Below are 23,438 nucleotides of genomic sequence, written 5' to 3'. Positions count from 1 at the left end.
CAGGACTTCTCTCTGCCACCTCATCGCTGCCAGCCTGTATAACCAACAGCAGGTAGTAGTTGGTAGACCGTACCAGACTAGGGAGCTTCCTAGCAATGTCTCTGACCCGGGCCCCAGGGAGGCAGCAGACTTCCCTGTGGGATGGGTCCGGTCGGCATATAGGGCCCTCTGTTCCCCTCAGAAGGGAATCGCCTACAACAATTACCCTCCTTTTTTAGTTAGCAGAGGCCGTCATAATGCGTGGGGCTGACTGCCTCACCCTAGGCAACCTCCTGGCTGGGCCTTCATCTACATCCTCATTTCCCTGGCCCTCAACTTCCAGGGCCCCATATCTGTTCTGTGAGGGCAACCGGGAAGGTGAGGGAGGCCGGGCGGGGGTTTGCCTGGCACCCCGAGCAGGGACCTGTTTCCATTCCCGCTGTCGCTTAGGTCCCCTCTTTCTACCTGGTGGCAAGAAGGCAGGGGATCCTCTGCTTCTCGTGGAGCCTCCATCTGCTGCCTTTGCCTCAGGGATGGTAGGGCGCGGCTCCACCAATCTATCTTCCTCCTTCCGTGGTCCAGTTCAGTTGGAACTACAAATACTCCTTATTACTCAAACTTGGGGCTGCTTCTTCACAGTAGTCTGAAGTGCATAGTTCGTAAGCCCTGCATAAGAATTTTGAGATTAGAGAGAACGGTATTTTAAGTGTACATAAAGTAAATGTTTAAATGCAAGGAACAGTTAAGTCTAGATTTCTTTATTACACAGCCCCAGAAAATTATCTCTATGTTAATCTATGTCAAAAATTGGTCCGGTAGCTGTCAAAATGAAAAAAAAAAAACAAACCACTATAATCCTAATCTGGTTCTAATATTTTAAAGCAAGTAGGCTGTTTCTTAAGGGTTAAGGCATTTGTGACATCCGTGAACCACTAGATGGAAGTATATGCTTGCTGTCCATGCATATGTAGCAACTATTTGATCTTGTTCTCTGAAAATGAGAAGATAAAGAAAATGAGTTGACTTATGCTAGCAGAAACTCAGCCCAAGGTTAGACTAAACTTTGCACTAATAATTACATACAATTGATTGTAAATACTTACAAAATTTTTACTTTTCTGTTTAAACTTCACTAGTGTATGAAATCCCTTCTGGACAGTTCCTGAGAGAATTTTATGGTCACCTTAACATAGTGTATGATCTTTGTTGGTCAAAAGACAATCAATACCTTCTTACTGCATCCTCTGATGGCACTGTCAGGTCAGTATGATGAAGATGTTCTGGCAGATAGCGTCAGAAGCACAAAAGAAAGTAATGTTTTAATTAAAGATTTGATTGCAGTGTGACTTACTCTATAATATTATAAAAATTATAATGGAGTTAATCACTTATGCTGTATTTACTATATTAGTTTCTAATGTATATGTATTTGAGACCAAAGCTTTTCCAAAAACTGTAGTGTCTAAATCTACAGTGCAGCAAAAAAACCCAAAAGCCTTTATGTTTCCAGAAGTCACTGAGACAGTTGGAATATTCTGTCCTTGGAGAAATTGCCATATTATGAATGCAGTATTAAGTTTGCAAACTTGAACATGAGGCAGGAAATTGAAATTTAAGATTCAAGTTACGTGTATAAACTGGCCACACTGTACATATATATGTTTGGGTTTTTTGACACATAGTTAAATAATTAAACTTAAATTGCTGTAAATGTAATTTGACAGTATTATTTCTGAGACTGAATATGTACACATTTTCCTCTACAATTTAAAAGTATACTTCAAGGCAGTGTTAACTTTAAAATACTAATCTCTTCAAGGTTTAAAAACAAAACCCTCAAAACTGTAGAAAATCATAAAACTATGGCTGTGACACTGCATAGTTTTATTACGAGCAACTTCATAGGTTTTCATAGGGCTTTTTTTTTTTTTAGGTCTTCAGATCCCTATCTCTTGTTTCTGTTATGCAACTCAGTAATGCTACAGGCAGTTGCATAATTAAAATGCCAGAAGAATTGTTAAATGATATATTGTATGTGTGGAACTGTTTTGCTTTTTTTTGCTGCTTGTGTGTAGGAATAAAAATATTTTGAGAGCTTAGCCCATGTTTTTATTTTTTATTTGGAAGCAGATTAAATAATAATTCCTTATATTGAAGTAAATATCAATTTCAGTCATTTATGTTACCTATAAGAAGGCCCAGCTGTTCCTCAATTCTTGAATTTGTGGCAGCAAGTTGAAACTGTAGTGGTCTGCCTCCTTCTCTGTGTACTATGCATAGTCAGTGTATGAGTTGTTAGTTCCTGTATCTATTGTCTGTTGCCTTAAGCTCCTTAAAAAGTCTCAGTTCAGGCAAGGAGTTTCTCCTTTTGCCCTTTCATATTGGGAGCATTTTGCCATTGAAACATGGTAGAATTGAAGGATGAGGACCAAAAGGCACCCCATTGCTTTAACGTCATTATCAGTTTATTACCTGGATCATTTCTTGGACAGAGTTCTAAGGCAACTTGAAGGGAAATTTGAGAACTTATGTGAATCCTTCTTTATATAGTGTTTTGTATGTTACCCTTGAGCCTTCTCAAGGTTTAGTCCCACGTTATTTGTGAGCAATAAATTAACTTTTATGTTGTTAGAGCAAAACCATTCTGAAAGATAGGTAGACTCCTTGTGACGTTTGCACATTAAGTTGCAAGTTAATTGCTATACTCTAAGGGATTGCAATTTTGTAATGAACTCACCTCAGAGTAAGCTTAGAATTCTTCAGTAGCCACCAGAAGTAGTCACCCTACCTGGAAGGGTGGCACTCAAACAATTAAATTCCATATTGTAACTGAGTGCTCTCTGAAATGTGCTGCCCAGCTGTATTTCATGATCCAGGTACCATTCCATTCTTTGAGTCATCTTTGGGGAAGGCTCAATAATAAAATGTATAGCATCAAATAAAAGACACTTCCTAAGAAAAATCTGATCTTACAGCTATGGGTGGTGAAGGATAGGAAATAGATGAATAGTAAGAACTGAATTTATGTGAAGAAAACTATTTTTTTTTTTAAATGAGTGATACACCACAAGGTCTTAGTAATTTGTTTATAACTCCTGAAAGAAAGAAACTGATCCATTCCATTGAATTCTTTATATGTATTTTAAAATGTGCAAAATATCCATTAAATGAGTAAGTAGTCATGAATTTATTTTGAAGACAGAGTACTATGGAAAGTAGTAAATGTATTTTAATTCTTGTTAGAAAGTACCATATTAAAGGATTAAATATAGGTGGAACAAATTGGTAGGATAAACAGGTGGTGTTAAGTGTTTGCAAGCATTTGCTTCTAGAACCACTAGCACAAAATACAGCATCAGTTATACCTGTGTATGTGATTGCTTTATACAGTAGATATCCTAACATCCTTTCCTTTTAGAATGTGGAAAATAGAAATGCAGGCGGCATCTGCAGTGAGAGTTTTCCCTCATCCTTCATTTGTTTACACTGCAAAGTACCACCCAATGGCTGACTGGTTGGTTGTGACAGGATGTTACGACTCAGTGATTAGAATCTGGAATGCAAATGTGAAAGAAGTCCATGGGCAACTGCTACAGGAGCTTGATGGTCACAAAAGTTTCATCAACACACTTTGTTTTGATGCAGAAGGTATGTACTTAGTATTACTTTTTCAAATAGTCTTCAGTTGAAGATCAACTTGAGTGTTACTAATTTGCTTTATTTCACAGAGGCAATGTGAAATGCTATAATAGAATAGAATAGTTTTAGCTGTCTTTGCAATTAATACGTTAGTGTGATGCCTTACTTGGATGAACACAAAGGGACACATAGTCCCTGATATAAATTGAGAGTAATCAGAAAAGATAAGAGTAGAAAGGACAGGCAAACAAATGTGTAGTAATCAGGCAATGATGACTGGACAAGTTTTGGTCATAATTTAGTTTTCATTGTCCCTATAACTAGCTATTGTTAGTTAGCTAATGTTTTGTACATATTGCAGCAAAAATTAGCAGAACATAAAGCACAGATGCTACTGTTCAGAGGAAACAAATGGATGAGGATGCAGGTGAAAAGCCTAGCAGTTAGTGCAGAGAGATGAGTTGGAGAAAAGGCAGGTTTAGCTAAAGAAGTAGGTAGAAGAATTATATACTAACTTAAACACAGAAGCAGGAAATCTGAAACCAGCTACTAGAGAACTCTTAGAACAGAACTTCAGAACAGGAGATTGCATGATCAGAACAGTAGCAAAGACAGCTCCACCATATTGTCATTCAAAGTTATCAACTCAATACAAAAATAAAGAAAATGAGGTAGCAGTAGTTAGATTGTGAGAATTTTAATGCTAGACTGAAGAAGTGGGAAGGTGATGAACTTTTCAACTTTGACAGAGAATGTGAAAAACTGAGAGAAAAGGACAGAGATTTGACCATTGTGAATAATGTTAACTGGTAGATTAACAGCTGAAAGTGAGTGAGAGAGATGTACTGACATGTACTAGTGGAGGGTGGGAAGAGTTGAAGATGGATGAATGAATAAGATACTTGGAAGTGTTTGACTTTTTCTGGTATTAGTGACATCATTAGTAATTAGGTGGTTCATTTTTGGGGGTATTCACTGGAGTAGGTACCAAGAAGAGGAAAGAGTTGCATTTTTATAAGTATTTGTGCTTAATTTAAGAACAACTGTTAGAAAACAGTATTTGTTCTTGTTCAAGATGCTCTCAGTGAATGTATAGGTAAGCGTTAGGCTATCGTGTGAAGCTCATTGAGCTATAAATGCTCATTTTTTGCTGGTTCTACCATATGAGTAAAAATGAAAAAAATTAAAAGAATATTCAGCACTCCAGTATCTGACTTACGTGCTGAATCCAAATTTATGGTATCATATGTCATGCAGTATGAGCAAAATGTATTTGCAATGAGTATATGATAGCAAAAGAGAGGAAACAATTGGTGTTCACCTATTCACAAAAATAATAGAAAAAAGTTGTTTATACATCCTTTTCTGTATTTGTTCTTTTGTGTGGTATTCTTCTACTTATAAGACATTATTATTTCACAGGGCTCCACATGTTCTCAGGAGATAGTTCAGGACTGATAATAGTTTGGGATACATCTGTCAAAGGAAGTTCTCAACACCTGTTTCAACAATGGAGGATTAATAAGGTATGCAGATTTCTTAAACTAGCATTGTAATTTTTATGTAAACTGTTTCAAATCTAGTAATTTGATTTGAATTAAAATTTTTTCACACAGTAATTTTTGTTTAACTGAAAAGGTGTTTTTTCTTTAAATAACGGTGCGAAAGATCTGCTCGAACATGCTGTGATTCACTGACTTAAAATTTTTGATTTGTTTTGCAACTTCAGTTTTTTGTATATAAAACATGAAAATGCTTGAGGTTTAATAGCATTCTATTAACAGATAAATGCTAATGCATGAGGTTTTCTAGAAACAACAATAAAATAGACCACAGGCTTTACAGATCACCTTTGTTCATACCTTAGAGGCCTAATGTTCAGTCAGCATTTCTGTCATCAACTGTGTTTCAGAAGTTCAGAGTCACAGTAGAATCTGCCTTGTGGTTGTGAAAAGTTGATTGCCTTGGATGTAATGCCTTAATATAGGAACAAACTTTTTCCTTAACCGAATAGAATGAAGTGGGCAGAAAAAGAGTAACGCAACAGAAAAATGAATAATAATGTGTGAAAACATGAGTTTTAAAACAAAAAGTTTTTTTTTTTTTTACTTTGTTTTCCTTCTTTCTGTAGGAAATAAAAGAAAATGATATTAAAGGAACACCAATAAATCATTTGGAGGTGCATCCAAATGGAAGGCGTTTATTAATCCATACCAAAGACAGTACCCTGAGAATTATGGATCTCAGAATGTAAGTAGATTTTTGGTGACAAGTGCGTATTTCCTTTTTGTTTTAAAATTTCTTGGGGAAATAAAGTGCCATAAAACTATTAAAGGTATAGTTGTGGAGAAGAAAGATGTCCTAATAATCAGGGATAGCAATGTTAGGGTTAGGAAGTGGTTTCAAAACACTGCTGTATTACAGACCTTTTATGTGATATTGGGTAAGTCTTTTAGAATAGAATATCCAAAAATTACTAGATTACTTGGGAGCTTAAGGTGGCATGAAGGAGAAGACACTAGTCTCCCAAAGATTGAATTAACTTTTTAAAATACAATCTGGGCATGAAAAGAACTTTAAAATTGTAACATATATTTATGCATTAGTTTCTCATTGTTAGGACTCTGGGAAGAGTATTTTGATGATAAAATGGAATGAAGATTGTCATCATAAATACCGAAATATGCAGTGATGTACTTATTATGGTATATTAAGCAGGTGGTGAGATATTTTTAACTTATTTTTTGATGATTTTCTCATTTTTAATAGTTGCGAACATGATTCTTTAATAATAAACTACAATAAAAAACAAGGGGATCACAGAATCACTTGAGTCGTTGAGGTTGGAGAGTGTCCAGTCCAACCCTAATAATCAGTGCATGAGAGCATGTTACTCAGGGCTTTGTCCAGTTGGGTTTTGAATATCTCGAAGGATGAAGAGTCTACAACTTCTGTGAGCAACATGTTCTAGTGTTCATTCACCCTCAAAGTAAAAGAAGTTTTTTTTCTTCATTTTAAATGGAATTTCCTATATTTCAATTTGTGTCCATTCCCTTTTGTCCTTTTACTGGGTGAAACTGAGAATTCTGAGTCTTACTCCTGTCAGTTACACACATTGATAAGATGCATCTGAACATTCTCTTCTGGAAAATCACATTAAAAGATATGAACGCTATTTCTAAATGATTCATCCTTAATTTCATGGGTTCCCTTCCTTGCCTCACCATGCAGAAAATCAAAGGTCCCTGGTGTTCTACATGAAATTACCTGGTGGAAATACCTCTTTACGCTCTCATAGCATGAGAAACTACATTCTTTTAGAACATACTTTTGTACATATATATACTCTCTCAGGAAATCTCACTCTTAAATTATATATTGTGTTGGATGTTTGAACTAGCTGAAGACTTTCCAGTCTTATAGTACACTCTTCATCCTTTACTGTAAATGATAAATTATAATGACCATGCTAGAAAGCTAAACTGTCCTCTCAATCGAAGCATGAAATGGGTGGATGAACAGAGGGAACCTGTAGTTTTCGAAGCAGATAGTGTTTGTCTATCACTACCATTCCTAAAAAGTGCAGAGAGTTTTAGTTTGAGAGAGAAAAATGGACATGCGTATTAATCTCTAAGAAAGGGTTAATAAGGTCAGCAATTTCACAATTATTAAGCCAGTTTATCCATAGGACACATCATCTCCTCCTATCTCCCACAACTTTGGCCATGTATTCGTAGCATTTCCATTTTATCAGCTCTAGATGTCTTTTGATGCAGGGTAAGTCAGATCAGTGAACTGATCCGACTAAAAGTCAGCCTACAAATACAAATGATTAATTTTCATTTTAATCAACTATCTGATGTAACTCATCTGATAGCTGCCCAAACACTAGAAGAGAAATGAGGGAGAGCCTGGGAAAATAAGGGTGGAGAGGACAGCAGCAGGACTGCTGCTTTGACCGCAGCCCACAGTTACATTGGCTTAAGTCTATCAATAAACCACAGGGTCAGATACCCAGCAGTGATAATTTTACACGTCAGCATTAACTGTTCGTTCCCTGCATGAGAAAAGAGGGGGTGGAGGTCACAGATCAACACAATTCACTTTGATTGACAGCTAGTTGTTCTTAACTTTCCTCTTTCAACTTGCTTTTTTGATCTTTTTGGATAATGCTGTTGTCCTGTCACTCAGGTATGTGATCAGGGATTTGGTTTTGGTTCAGACCTCTCCTTAGGGTTTCATATGCAGGTTAGTTTTACATCTTGCAGGGCTCTTCTACATGACATCTCAGAGATACTATCTTATTCACACAGTTAAAACTCTTATTTGGGCTAATACAGTCTTGCACTGTGATCATTAAAGCATCCTTTTCTCTTGCTTGCGAAATAGAATTGGATCTAAGGTATATTTATTCAGAATATTGTTAAAAAGAATCTTCCTGTCACATTAACTGCATTGCACTTCTCCCAGCATACCTCCGTTGTTTCTGCAGTAACACATTTTAAAAATTGTCTACTGTCTTTGAGAGCTGTCGTGGCCTATTGCCATTCTTCTTGCCTCAAATTCTGCATCATAGTATTACTGCTGTATTAGTCTCCATTTTGAACTTTCATATCTCTTTCCAAGCTGTACCTCATGTTTGAGATAGCCTCTTATAAGCTGGCTTATGCTTCTTTAAATCCTTTTGCAGATTCTCTTTTACTGGATGCCTACAAACTGTTAGACAGTGGTTCATTAGTAGGTCATTATTACTATGCTGATCAGTGGTGTTTTAATCTGAAAAAAGATTAGGATACCTAAGTAGCACAACAATATTAAAAATATTAATGTTAATAGTAAATCAACATTGATGTCTGAAATTTGTTGATTCTACTGCTGGTTTTCTAACCAAGGAGTTATTAGTCTGAAGAGCTAGAGAGAGCTGCTGGATAAATTTAAGCACTGCTGGGATGTAATCAAGCTCAGGAAGCATAATGAAAATTTTTTTGGCAGAGCTTGGAGTAATAGTGCCAATTTCCCCATTTTTTGCAAAGCCCGTGATCAAGAAAATGCAAATTACTACATCTATATCCATTCTCTAGATCTGAGTAATTCAATTTTCTACTGAAAGACAAGGATGTACACTTTCATCTATAATTTCAGGTGCCTTATGAAAGCCAGGGAAAAGAAAGGGTAAACTCTGCACTCTGCAAAAGGTGGGTGCTTGCATATCTATTTGGGATGCAAGGTGTATTGATTGTTCTGAGGAATAGAGAGGGGGACTGACTCATAAAAAGTTAGATTGTCTATTCTGAAAGTATCTGCTACATCTGCAAACTATTCTTTATCTTTAGCTTGGCTACAAAGAAATACATAGGTGCCACAAATTACAGAGAAAAGATTCACAGCACCTTAACACCATGTGGTACATTCCTATTTTCTGGAAGTGAAGATGGAAAGGCTTATGTTTGGAATCCAGAAACAGGTAACTAATTATTTTATGGTCTTAAGCCAGGTTGTCAAGACTGGGGGGGAAAGGGTTTTGTAAGCTTTATTGAAACGCTTTTGATACGGAATAAAACTTCAGTAAGATGTTCTTAAATCCTGAAGACTTAGCTCCACCTTTTAAATAGCTATTACTAATCTGTAAGATTTAATTCTCTAGAGGAAATTAATAGGCAGAGGTAGCATTTGTAATATCCAGCAGGAGTGGAGCACCTTAGCTCAGCTTTTTGTATACTGCAATTCTTCACATGTGGATGAGGGTCTTAAAACAAAATGCACAATAATGTTTTAAGTCAAATCATAGAATCATAAAATCATTAAGGTTGGAAAAGACCTCTAAGATCATCGAGTCCAACCATCGACCCAACACCACCATGCCACTAAACCATGGCCCTAAGTGCCTCATCTACACGTCTTTTAAATACTTCCAGGGATGGGGACTCAACCACTTCCCTGGGCAGCCTGTTCCAGTGTTCAATCAGTCTTGCTGTTGCGTTTTTTGGATTTGGGAATTAGGCTGTTGCTGAGAACCACTTCATTTGTTTCCCGAGGGTGATCGGAGACTCTGAATGTTTTTGGCCCTTGGAATATAAGGTTTCTTTGTGAATGATTTCCCAAACCGAGTAATTTCAAAATAGCTACCAAAATCTTTCTGGAAAAGTGTTAAGCAAAGTGTAAGATAAAGAGTTTGTCATCTTCGTTGTACAGTGAAGTAAAAGGGACAAAAATAACAGTAGAAGGTAGCAGAATACACTTTTTGGTTTTGATGACATTACGTTCTGTCTCCAATTGTGATCTAAATAATTTTTAAAAAGGAAAAAGTAAATATTTTAAAACTGGCAGCTAACCAACAGTTCTGTTTTGAATTTCTTTCTACGTTTCCAACTATATTAGCTTACATCTATGCCACAACATAATTTGTCTGAAAACTTTTAAAAAAAGAATAAAAGTAAAAGGAGGGAGAAATTCTGTTAGTAGTATGTTTTTACCGGGCTTTGACTCTTGCTTACACACTGTACTTGCATTCATAATGCCATCAGCTGAAGAGCTAATTTTATTTTTTTTTTTTATAATTTTGTGCTCAACGTTCACTCCTATTGTCAGTATTATATAATACTGACAACTAAGATAGCTATCTCTGGCAAAATGCAAGCACAAACAAATACTGTGGAACGCCACCTTTCCAGAACTTGCTTATCAGAACAAGAGAACTCAGCTAACCTGACGCATCCTCTGGGGTTTCCTGCAGCTGTTGCAACAGCACCAACTTTTCTGACTTTTTCAATAACTTAAAAGCATACAATATTTTTTGTCTTATGCCAAATATTACTTTTCAATAAGGAAATGGACTGAAGAATATTTATTTACAGTGGCAGTCGCTGCACTGTAGTAATACAAGCTTTAACCAACTGTTACTTTGCTATATCAAATATGTTTCCATGGTATTAATAGATGTATTTCACTTCTGTAGGAGATCAGGTGGCCATATATTCTGAACTCTCCTTCACATCTCCACTTCGTGATGTTGCCTTTCATCCACATGAACACATGGTGTCATTTTGTGCCTTTGGTCAAAACCAGCCAATACTTGTATACATTTATGATTATAAAGGTACAGTACAAATTTTCTTGATACACACCTGTAAGTATTTTATTTTTAGAAGTGATTTGCTAGTATTTGTACTTCTTTTGAAGTAAAAAGAAAATAGTCATTTGATGATAATACATATCTTTATCCTGGGAGATATCAAAACCCAACTGGACATGACCCAGAGCAACCTGCTCTAGGTGACCCTGCTTTGAACAGGGCTTTGGCCTAGCCAATCACCAGAGGTCCCTCCCAACCTCAAGTTTAAATGTGTTACTGTATGTCATCCTGTGTGATTCTTACAGCACTTTATCATATATAGGCAGTGTCATATAAATATTTAAAAGCCCTTTTTCAGTATCAAGGTGGATTATGGAGCCTAAAATACTACCGTTCTGAAAATTAATATATAGCTTAATAGAAATCTCATTATTTTGTGCTGGCTATGTTACAAAATAAAGTTGTTGAGCTGTATAGAAACGAATTAATGTGAGAGAGTATAGATTGTTTTAATAAACAGGTGTTACATCTGTGGTGTCATTATGTGAGAGAGACATTTATTCCCCATGTTATGTTAAAGAGAAGATAGTGATAAATGCTAGCTTTGAATTTTTGATATAGAAAATAAAATTCAGACTGTCTTTTGCAGGCTTTTCTGATATTGTGTTTCTGTGGTTAGCTTTAGCAGTGTCATTGTTTCAGTTAAGGACATAGTTTCAGATGTCGTGTTGCATCTAAACAGTAGATAATGTTAATACAAATTAAGCAATAAATTTTGCATATCTGTAACAGATTTTTGTTTGAATTGTATTTGCAGTGAACATAGATTTATAAAGCTAATCCTGTCTTTATACATTTGCTTTTTAAGTAACATGTACTAATGAGATTACTCATATCAAATCTCACAGTTTAGGTTATTTGTTGAACTGGTTGACTTTTACAGGAAAATAAAGTGGAATGACTTTACAATGAATATTCAGTGCTAAACTTCAACCCAGTAAGATACCTGCGTTCTAGAGAGCAATGGAAAATTTTTCGGGTGAAGGATTTCTTTAAAATTTTTTGACTATTCAGCAGACAGTGAGTCTTTAAAAAGCTAATAGGGTAGTTTAATATATATGTGTGTCTGTGTATATTTAGAGATCACACAGATATCACACTGGTAGTTATTTGTATCATCTGAGTGCTTAACTAAGTCACTGGTGACAGCAAGGTTTTGCATAGGTTGTGGTCTTTTCTACATTGTCTGTTACTAACTTTTTGTTCCTTTTTTGGTTAAAAGCACACACTCTTGCTTTCAGAAGATAGTCTTACTGCCTTAGTGTTGAAAGAGTTAATCATATAGTAATACTAATTTTAGTCACTGACACAGTTTTTAAGACTCCAAACAGTATGTGTTTTACATACGCCAACAGTTTTATGAATATCCTGGACAAAACTTTCGTGAAGAATTCTTTTAACCTTTGTTGGCTTGAGACCACACTACAAAAAATTGCAAAAGTCAAACAATTTGTTTAAATGACAGTGAGCACAACTTCCATCAAAAGTATCCTATTCTAGAGCAGGCTACCTCCTAAGAATGCCTCCTATGCCTGTATACATGTCTAGCAACTTCTGAAATTTTACTCAAGTATAATAAGCTCACTTGAACTAGGCTGGAAGTAATGTGAAATGTACTTAGTAAATTAGCTGACTTGAACTCAGTGCAAGCTATATAACTTTCTTGCATTTGAAAACATTCCTTTCTCTTTTTCCTCCCCCCTAATATTTCTGCATGGAGAACACTATTGTTTATAAGCAATACAAAAATGTCAGTTCTGTGTGAGGTTACTGAACACAGATAACAGAAAGGAGACATTGTGATCAGGAAGAGTTGGGGGAAATGGGGTAGTGTGAGGAAAATTTCATGTCATTTTCAGGTTTTCCCTATAGCACTACTAGTACAGATTCTGATGGTGTTTCACTGAAGGTATGGATGGCAAAATGACAGTGATCATTCAATTTTTTTTTTTTCCCATGGCAATGTAAGGCTTCACCTGACACATTAATATTGGTTATTTCTACAGTTGCGCAACAGGAAGCTGAACTTGTAAAAGATCTCAGTTCATCACTTACAACAGCTGCACCACAGTTCTTTAGCAGTTTTTCTGAAATTCCTACACAAAAAAGTTCAGTGATGTCTCCAGCAGATCAGTTTGTCAGTGTTGCAAGAGCATCAATGAGAATGCAGAAGGTAAAACAAAAACTGGATTCTGTTATGGTAAGTCAAATTTAATTAATTTCCAGAAGTATATAGTCTTCTCAGCCAAAGTTCATGTTCTGGGACTGATGTATGTAACAAAACATATATATGTAGTCTTGGGATCTGTTCTTCAGAAATGAATACATCTCTCGCTAATATTAATGCACCTGTAAGTAGCTCTTTAGAAGAGATTAATCACATAAAACTAAGTTATTTTTATTTATCAAGTATTGATGACAAGGGATGTTTTCTGTCAATGCCCATTGCCATTCACATGATTTACTCATTATGGCTGAGCTTTAGAAAATTCTCTTTTTTTTTTCCTCTTTTTCTTTATTCGCCTTTAGAATTGTATGTGGCATAAATGGCAGGGGTTTCATAGCGGGGAGGCTGCAGGGCTGACCTGTGTGGGAGGAGATCATGGACTGCCCTGTGCTGGGCACAGCTGTTTCCAGCCAGCTCTGCGAAGGACAAATCAGACCCACTGCACAACTGAAATTGGAACCAAACAGAAGAGCATATGGCACCTCTGTGAAAACATATTTAAGAAAGGTCGGTAGCTACTAGGGACAGGAGACACCAGGGCAGAGGAGGAAACGCAAAGGAAAACATGGCAGGAGGCACAAGTGGAGATACAGGAGGAAGGCAGTGAGGAGGCACAGAGGTGATGCAGGAGACACAAAATGATGCACAAATGGAGATACAGGGGGAGATAATGGAGTAAGCATGAAGGGAAAGACAGGAGGAGATGTGTTGAGAACACACAAACACAGGAGGAGGTACACCTCTGAAGGGACTGCAACCCATGGAGGAATCCACGCTGGACAGGTACAGTCCCCGAGAGGATTTTGGCCAGTGGAGGATCCACACCAAAGCAGTTGAAAGGAGTAAGAAACAAGGAGAGGCAAAAAGAGCAAGCCACTATGCGCTAACCCCACTCTCCTGTATCACCCATCACCTTACCAAAGGGACTGAGTGTAACATAATGGCAAACACAAGGAGACAGGGGACTAGGAAGGAGGAGAGAGAGGTGTCTGAAGCGAAGTTGAGACAAAGAAAGAGGGAGGAAAAGAGTTTTCTTTGGGTGTTTGTTTGAATATTTGTCTTGTTTCTCAATACCTGAATCAGTAATCAAAGCTTTTGTAATTGGTAATAAACTTAATTAAGTAAAATTCCCCAACTTGAGATAATTTTGCATGCAACAAGAATGCAGAATATCCCTGAATAGCGCTGTGCAGTTATAACTACTGTTCGCAATGACAAGAACTGCATTTGGGTTTGCCCTTACTATTTTTCATTTTTAGGTATTTTCGAGTGCATATAGGTTGTTTTTTTTTTTTTAATGTAGTTTTAGGCTTTGTCTGCATTAATAAGTAGTGAAGCACAAAAGAAGCAGATGAGTAGGTGAAAGCCATTGTTGCTGAGGATGCTGCAGCTACTCTCATCATGCTTTAGGGGTTTTGCTTTCGATTACATCTACTCTGGTTCCCTGGCCTGGACATCCCCATTAGGCCTGTGCTTTGAAACTATCCAGAAGAAAGCCATTCTACAGTCCTTTGCTTTCTGGTCTGTGAGTTCCCAGTGGACCCCTTTATGAAATACCACACTGTAGCTCACATGGATAATGGTAGCATGTTGCTGCTGCCTCTACAATTACATGGGGTCTCCATTCCTGGAGTGTGTGGAAGACAACTTCCTGACACAGCTGGTAAGTGAGCCTACCAGGGGAGGTGCCTCGCTCGACCTGCTGTTTACAAACAGAGAAGGACTGGTGGGAGATGTGGTGGTCGGAGGCCGTATTGGGCTTAGCGACCATGAAATGGTAGAATTCTCAATTCTCGGTGAAGTAAGGAGGGGAGGCAGCAAAATTGCTACCATGGACTTCCGGAGGGCGGACTTTGGCCTGTTCAGGACGCTGGTTGAGAGAGTCCCTTGGGAGACAGTCCTGAAGGGCAAAGGGGTCCAGGAAGGCTGGACGATCTTCAAGAAGGAAGTCTTAAAGGCGCAGGAGCAGGCTGTCCCTGTACGCCGCAAGAAGAACGGGCGGAGAAGACGACCGGCCTGGCTGAACGGGGAGCTTTTGCTGGGACTCAGGAAAAAAAGGAGAGTTTATCACTTGTGGAAGAAGGGGCAGGCGACTCAAGAAGAGTACAGGGATCTCGTTAGGTCGTGCAGGGAGGAAATGAGAAAGGCAAAAGCCCAGCTAGAACGCAACCTGGCCGCTGTCGTTAGAGACAACAAAAAAAAGTTTTACAAATACATTAATGACAAGAAGAGAGCCAAGGAGAATCTCCATCCTTTATTGGATGCGGGGGGGAACATTGTCACCGAGGATGAGGAAAAGGCTGAGGTACTTAATGCCTTCTTTGCCTCAGTCTTTAACAGGCAGACCAGTTATCCTCAGGGTACTCGGCCCCCTGAGCTGGAAAACAGGGACGGCGAGCAGGATGAACCCCCCATAATCCAAGAGGAAGCAGTTAACGACCTGCCACACCACCTGGACGCTCACAAGTCTATGGGGCCAGATGGGATACACCCAAGAGTGCTGAGAGAGCTGGCGGAGGAGCCTGCCAAGCCGCTCTCCATCATTTATCAGCGGTCCTGGTTAATGGGGGGGGTCCCGGACGACTGGAGGCTGGCCAATGTGACGCCCATCTACAAGAAGGGCCGGAAGGAGGATCCGGGGAACTACAGGCCTGTTAGCCTGACCTCAGTGCCGGGGAAGATCATGGAGCGGATCATCTTGAGGGCGCTCACAAGGCAGGTGCGGGACAACCAGGGCATCAGGCCCAGCCAGCACGGGTTTATGGAAGGCAGGTCCTGCTTGACCAACCTGATCTCCTTCTATGACCAGGTGACCCGCCTAGTGGACAAGGGAAAGGCTGTGGATGTGGTCTACCTGGACTTCAGTAAGGCCTTTGACACCGTCTCCCACAGCATTCTCCTAGAGAAGCTGGCGGCTCACGGCTTAGACAGGTGTACTCTGCGCTGGGTCAAAAACTGGCTGGACGGCCGGGCCCAGAGAGTTGTGGTAAATGGAGTTCAATCCAGTTGGCGGCCGGTCACGAGCGGTGTTCCCCAGGGCTCAGTATTGGGGCCAGTTCTGTTTAATATCTTTATCAATGATCTGGATGAGGGGATCGAGTGCACCCTCAGTAAGTTTGCAGACGACACCAAGTTGGGCGGCAGTGTTGATCTGCTCGAGGGTAGGAAGGCTCTGCAGAGGGACCTGGACAGGCTGGATCGATGGGCCCAGGCCAACTGTATGAGCTTCAACAAGGCCAAGTGCCGGGTCCTGCACTTTGGCCACAACAACCCCATGCAGCGCTACAGGCTTGGGGAAGAGTGGCTGGAAAGCTGCCTGGCGGAAAAGGACCTGGGGGTGTTGGTCGACAGCCGGCTGAACATGAGCCGGCAGTGTGCCCAGGCGGCCAAGAAGGCCAATGGCATCCTGGCCTGTATCAGAACTAGTGTGGCCAGCAGGAGCAGGGAAGTGATAGTGCCCCTGTACTGGGCACTGGTGAGGCCGCATCTTAAATACGGTGTTCAGTTTTGGGCCCCTCACTACAAGAAGGACATTGAGGTGCTGGAGCGTGTCCAGAGAAGGGAAACGAGGCTGGTGAGGGGTCTGGAGAACAAGCCTTATGAGGAGCGGCTGAGGGAGCTGGGGTTGTTTAGCCTAGAGAAAAGGAGGCTGAGGGGAGACCTCATTGCTCTCTACAACTACCTGAAAGGAGGTTGTAGCGAGGTGGGTGTCGGTCTCTTCTCCCAAGTAACTGGCGATAGGACGAGAGGAAATGGCCTCAAGTTGCACCAGGGGAGGTTTAGATTGGATGTGAGGAAAAATTTCTTTACTGAAAGAGTGGTTAAACATTGGACCAGGCTGCCCAGGGAAGCAGTGGAGTCACCATCCCTGGAAGTATTTAAAAGATGTGTAGATGAGGCGCTTAGGGCCATGGTTTAGTAGGCATGGTGGTGTTGGGTTGACGGTTGGACTCGATGATCTTAGAGGTCTTTTCCAACCTTAATGATTCTATGATTCTATAAGGAAGAAAACTTTGTTTCTGTTTTCTGCTTATTTTATTCCTGCTCATCTACAAGTGAGCCCTGGTGCCTTCAAGTTGTTTATCAGTCAGAGAGAGGCACAATATGGAGAGAATGGAGCATGTAACCTTGTGTCTGGGAAGACATTCCAGAAGAAATTATTTTTACTGTTCTGAATGTCTTGTCATCTGAGGACGAAGACAGGGATAATGAATTTCTGGGAGTCTTTTATCATTGCGACTGGTTAGTCTCTGATTAGCCAGGGATTCTGGGCTGTGGGACGCAAATCTGCTTTAGCAGAGCCATATAGTGGTTCCATGGAACCATGTAGCTAGGTGAACTAGGTATGCCTACAAGTGTGTTTGAGAGAATAACTTTCAGCTACTGGAGTTTTGTAACCAGAGACTGTCATTACTCAGTGACCAGTTTGGGGCAAGTCCACTGTGAGCGGAGTCATGATCAAGGTTTTGGACAGCATCCTGCAAACTCTCTACCCATGGACCATATATATGGGAGACGTCAGAAAGGTCATCTGAGTCTTCTCACCGTGTGGGTTTGCGAACAGTACAGGATGGTGGTTGAAAGAGTCCACATCCAGTCTCATGTCTGTCACAGAGCAGTGATGATTACAAAAACTGAGAGCGCTTCCTTGCAGGGCTTTATGAACCATTGAGATATTGGGAGGAGATTTCTTTTCATTGAAAGCACTCTTGATACTCACCTTTTCAGTGATCCAGCATGAGACTCAGGGGACAGTGATACCTCCTTTCCAAGCAGGGGTAGGATCATTTCTTGCATGTGGGTGCAATATTGCCTGCCTGCATTATCAGAGATTCTGGACAGCCCCAGAGTATAATATATCAACACTAAAACTTAAAATTTCTACTAATTTGTAATTAGGAATTACAGTTTTGGATACATATGCATTTACATGTGCGCAACTCCCTTTTTCATGTGAAAAATTATGCAGGTATGTAAGTGCAGGCTTTGCTGGAAGGCTTGTTAGAATGCGTACTCACATAAATGCTTTGCTGAAGTGTTTGTCAAAGTAGGCCTCATAAAAGTTGCCACTCAGCTGCATGTGTGAGAATGTGCTAATGCATCTGGGTACAGACAAGTGAAAACAGAGAAAGGAGTCTTTATTAAGCCACATGTAGGGTGGCAGGCTGCCCTGTGATAGAGTTGGAATATGAAAATCCAAATGAGAAAGCAGGTGTTATCTTGTATGTATTTGTCTGACAGGAAAATAAAAGGGAACTGGAAGCTATGTTGGCTTTTTACTGGTCTTTTGGTCATGTTTGCATGCCAGTGCCTTGTCACAGACACTCAGGGATTACCATGTTGGGACAAGCATGTTGGCAGCATACCTTGTAGACAGTAAACCTAGCCTGAGATCACACCTGGGGTCGTGTTTTATGAGACAAAGGTGCTGGAACCTCCGAACAGCAGATCTGCCAACACAGGGGTCTCTGGGTTCAATGTGTGTGAACTTAGCAGTAACTAAGGGATATGAAATTAACTTGTAAGTGCAAAGTTGGAGGTCTGCAACTTAGATATATGATTTGAAAATATAGTGCGAGTACCTTAAAATTTGGTTTAAACTAGATAGAAACAGAATATTATTATCCTGTATGAACTTGGGTTTTTTGTATTGTGACCAGTGGCTCCTTTCCAGGTCCCTTTTAGAACCAATGTTTTTTTCTTTTTTTGTTTTTCTTCTTTGCTACCTAAACAGGAACCTTAATGAATGATAGAGGAAGTTTCTTTTCTTCTCCTCTGCAACACTACCATTCTTGTTAGCCCAGAAAATCTGTAATTAGAACCAAGAGTTGAATATTGGGCTAAAGCTTTAGTAATTCACAAAAGCTAGGACCTTTTGTTACAAAAGGTAAATATGAATTTCTCTATGAAACCAGAGTGCAAAATTGGCTTTTTACCACATGGAGAAATTACAGTATAGTGAATCTTGGCAGCAATTGCTATTTACCTCTGCCTCAAGGAACTAATACTAATGTATGTTTCTATTCACAGAAGTTTTTGATAGGAAAACACTTAACCCATCTCTAGTCATTGAAAGAACTCATAAGTGCTTTTCATTCAGTGTTACTATTTAGGTATTTAAAATTTCACTTCCATCTAGCAAGGAAAATACCTGTTTATAACTTCGCATAACAAGGGGGTGATACATGTTATGTAGGTATGGAGAGAAGGGCTTCTTTTAAAGGTATAATATCCTAGCTCTGAAATTGTGATCTTAAGATGTCAAAACTTTCATGCTTAAAGGAGAAGAAAACCTTTGTAGCGCTTAAGGACAGCATCTATAGTACTAGTCCTGGACTCAATTATATCTTGGCTGCCTCGTCTCTTAATATGTGAATACTTCTAAATTAATTAAAAGTACGTTTGGTTTTTCCAGTCTTTACTTTGTGATGTATTTCTGAAAAATGTTACTAAAACATTATCAAAGTGGTTACCAAAATTCTGATACTCAGAGGGTTTTAAGTGCAATATTAGACAAGTAGAATGTAAAAGTATTCTTTCTTATATACAGAACTACTTACAACTGTTTGACTTTTTTTTGTCCTTTGACTGTATTTATTACTATGCCAGAATTCATTAAGGGAGTAGGTACTGTGAGAGAATCCAGAAGCTTATACCTCAGATTGCATCAAATGTGCTGAACTTTCATCATTAAGTTGTATGACTATAAAGTATGGTTATATATGATGCTTTGGTATAGTATACATCAAATACTATACTGTGTAGTCCTTCCAGATGGTCTCCTTTTAGAATTTAGTTGAGACGCAAAATATATCTTGTTGTGTGAAAACAGAACGGAATTGAAAGCCACTGCTTTTCAGAAAAAACATGCAACCTTTTTAGTGAATACATAAACATGATACTGATAGTATCTAAGCCATCGAGTGGAAGAAGCTGGAAACTTGTCCTTTTTTCTGCAACAAAGACCTAGAGACAGAGCTGGATGCCAAAGTGATGTGTATTTTTTATGCTACCATTGTCAGTCTTGTAAGAATCTGTCCTCCAGGTCATCTTGGTTTTGGTAGATTCTGAAATACCATGCTTGGCTTCTGGGTTTTAGCGCAGATTGGGAAGAGAAGAGTTCTATAGTCACTTACTACAACTTCTGACTGAAGATGTAAAACCGGAGAGTTGTAATATATTAAGTACTGAGGACTCTTGTTAAAACATTGCTAATTCTGTGAATGTTTTTGGCCAAGTACAAGGCAATGCTGCAATGTCTCTGCAGGCTGAAGTAGCTTTTTCGCTTGATCATGCCTGCAATACAAAATTTTTATCTACAAACTGTCAGAGGATGTACTGATATTATGTAATCTTATCTGTCATATGTATAAGAAATTTGCAGTATTTTTAAAGCCTCTTTTTCACTGAGGAAGTTCACAGAATTGTCTTAAGTTTCTCTTAAGTTTTTCCCAAAGAAAACTTGCAAATGAACAGAAAGCCAATTTTTTTATACTGTGTATACCATAACTGGGGGGGGGGCAAAAAAGCACTTAATTTTATTTCTTATTAAAAACAAAACTGTAGCTGAATAGTTTTTAGGAAACCATAAGTAAGATCCATTCTAAACTGAATATGAGGAGGATGCCTGTGTGTTTCTACTTAAGAAATCCAGGATGAACCCATATATTCAACACTGTAATTAGTTCTGGACACCCCTTCTGAAAAAGAATATAGTAAAATGAGAAGAAGCTCAGGCAAGAGTAACACAAATGCCGAGAGCTATTCAAGAGCTTGCATGTAACAAGATTAAATTGACTATAGCTCCTCAGCTTTGCAGGTTTTGCAGGTAGAGATGAGTGAGAGGAAAGTTGTGACAGAAATATATGAAATCATGAACAGTATGGGAAAAAAAATTGTTTCTCACATCTAAAGTGGGGGCATGCACTGAAGTTACATACACACAGTGCTGTGAAGGCCAGAAGCGTACATGGGTTCACAGAGATTTGGGGCAAATTCGTAAAGGAGAGATTCAGCAAAAGCTATTGGCCCAATGAACCGCTGTTCCTGCCAGCTGATGCTCAAGAAGTTCATAAACTGTTGCGTGATGAAAGTGGAAGGGCCCACAGGAGAAAGATCGCTCTAAACTTACGCACCTTATGTGCTACAGTTTACTGTTGAAAAACGTGAGGATGGATCTTTGATCTAACACAGCATAATTATTCTTACGTTATGGAGTATATATACAATATATATAAAAGTTACACTGATAAGTGTGTGGCATTGTCATGTTATTTATGAGTGGGTTGTGTGCTAATTCTCCATAAGAGTTACTAATATTCTTTTCATTACATCAGATCAGTAAATAATTTTAAAGATCCATTAAAGTTCAGTTTAATTTTAAAATGTTTACTAAGGTTACTTTTCTTCCCATTTTGCTTTATAGCAATTTCAAGTCAGATCCATGTGGCCCACTGCATGACAGGTTTGGGGTTTAGTTTATTAGTTATCATATTAGTGCAGAATATGATCCTGTAACGTAGGCAATCATTTTTCTGATGACCTGTGCAATACATTCCACTGGAGTGAGGGCTTTTAAATTAAATAGGTGCTTTTGAATAGTGCTGTATACTTTTTCCTATTCCTCTTCCAATATTCCTCTTCAGAATGCTAGGAAATGCTTTCCTTACTCTAGGAAATTCCATTGCAATTATTACTTTAAACATAGCTACTCCCAGCTGCAGACTTACAAGGATGTGTTTTATAAGCCACTTTGGATCTGAAATCCTATAACTCTGTGCATTTCGTTTACTGGATACAAAATTTTCCTATAAACCTTTTCCATTTGCCAAGCAGATACTGTTGAATCATTGTGATTGCATAAAGTGATTGTTGATATGAAATGGCTGAAGTATTACTAGAAGCTTTATATAGGTAAAATACTTAATGGCATATGAAAGTTTTGCCAGAATTTTGCTTTGTAAGTCTTTAATAGATAGTTTGTTATAAAGTCAGGTTTTGGAAATTGTAATGAATTTTCCTTGTCAATTCATTAAATTTGCCAATTTTAATTATGTTGCCTGTGTTAGAAAAAGCTGAACAAATAGCTATTTTTTTCTGTGGTTTGTTGGTTGGTTGGTTTTTTTTCCCCTCTGTGAAAATCTTACAAAGCAGGTCAGATCCTTAAAATCTGTACTATTTTCCTACGTTATAATATTCTTTGATTAGTAAGAATTTTTTTCTAAGCATTCCTCATTTTTAGCAAACATCAGGTGAATTTTAAAATAACACAGTCAAAATAGATGTAAAAAAAGGAAACTATTGTCTGTATTTTGTAGATGAAGGAATTTTGGCACAGATGTGACATGAGTAGTTTCACAAACTCTATCCTCATACTGATCTGTATGGATTTACTGCAGTTAGTTACTCTGCAGTAATTGCTAGTCTTCCCACACTTACCCAGTGAATAAAAGAAAACAGGTAAAATATCTTGCTTTTACTATTAAGTAAAGGTCATTGTCTGGGTAGTTACCTTAGAAATAGGTAGAGCATTATAAATGCGCCTTCCAGCTTGGCAGCAATGCAGCCTGAGTATCTTACTTCTCCAGAGTAAGATCTGGTACCAGCACTCTGAAATTCTCCACAAGAGTGATAGCTAACATGGCGCATGAAGAGACTGAAATGGCTCTTTATGGTAAGACTGTACTTTCAAACATCTGGTCATGGGAATGTTTACTGAATTCCCTGAATATGTAATTTAGTTATATTAAGGACTTTTTCCTCTCTTGAAGCTTCTATTTAGCATTAGCGATAGATGTAAGGAATTTCTATTTCAAACTATTTCTCTACTATTTCTTTATACTTTTAATTGTAAAAGTTAATGAGGAATTGTGCATCTTTTGTTGGATACACAGTTTCCTATTATCGTAGGGAGTCATTACAAATTTTACTGTGAATATGGAATTTAAATCTGTGTGCTCTCAGCCTTTTACTCTGTGAAGTAAGTGACCTGCATAAATCTAGTTAGAGTATGAGGGCAGTAATACTTGCAGAGCAATGGTGTTTCATCTGTGCTGTAAGCACAGGATACCTGTCTTTAATTCTTGCTTAATATTTGCTGATGTTACTATTTGAATAGAGGTCTAAAGTAGCAATAATAAGCTGCAGTCAGCTGCGACAGAAGATTTTGTTCCACTACTGACCTTTTTCAGCATTATATTTTTCTCAGTGGCTTATGTTTTATATAAAAGGTATGTCAGACACAAGAAATGAATTGCATTCATTTTTTAGCATAAAACTATATCCATCATCGTAATTTTATCAGAGGGTAAAATAAGATGGTGTTAATCATTTTTAACGTGTGTGGATTTTTACTGATCGGTCCTTAAATTTTATTTCCAGTTTTACCATCGTAGTTTTCTTGCCATAGATGTTTGTACAGTGTTAAGGAAAAGTTACTCACTGTTTGTCTTCTCCCTGCTG

At 38.5% G+C, this 23,438-nt stretch overlaps 1 protein-coding gene across 1 annotated transcript in view; it reads left to right on the top strand.

The window, feature by feature from the left end:
* AHI1 (Abelson helper integration site 1) overlaps nucleotides 1-23,438 on the top strand; it is a 104,822-nt gene that overhangs the window by 26,212 nt on the left and 55,172 nt on the right. Inside the window, 7 exon segments of the mRNA XM_009319080.1 lie at nucleotides 1,116-1,239; nucleotides 3,398-3,627; nucleotides 5,041-5,144; nucleotides 5,750-5,868; nucleotides 8,952-9,082; nucleotides 10,574-10,714; nucleotides 12,757-12,950. Coding sequence (XP_009317355.1) covers nucleotides 1,116-1,239; nucleotides 3,398-3,627; nucleotides 5,041-5,144; nucleotides 5,750-5,868; nucleotides 8,952-9,082; nucleotides 10,574-10,714; nucleotides 12,757-12,950 — 1,043 coding nt within the window.

The sequence above is a fragment of the Pygoscelis adeliae genome, unplaced genomic scaffold, assembly GCF_000699105.1.
Source record: "Pygoscelis adeliae isolate BGI_AS28 unplaced genomic scaffold, ASM69910v1 Scaffold172, whole genome shotgun sequence".
NCBI classification, from domain to species: Eukaryota; Metazoa; Chordata; class Aves; order Sphenisciformes; family Spheniscidae; genus Pygoscelis; species Pygoscelis adeliae.
The sequence above is the reverse complement of the archived record's forward strand: the minus strand, read 5'-3'. Positions and strand labels throughout refer to the sequence as shown.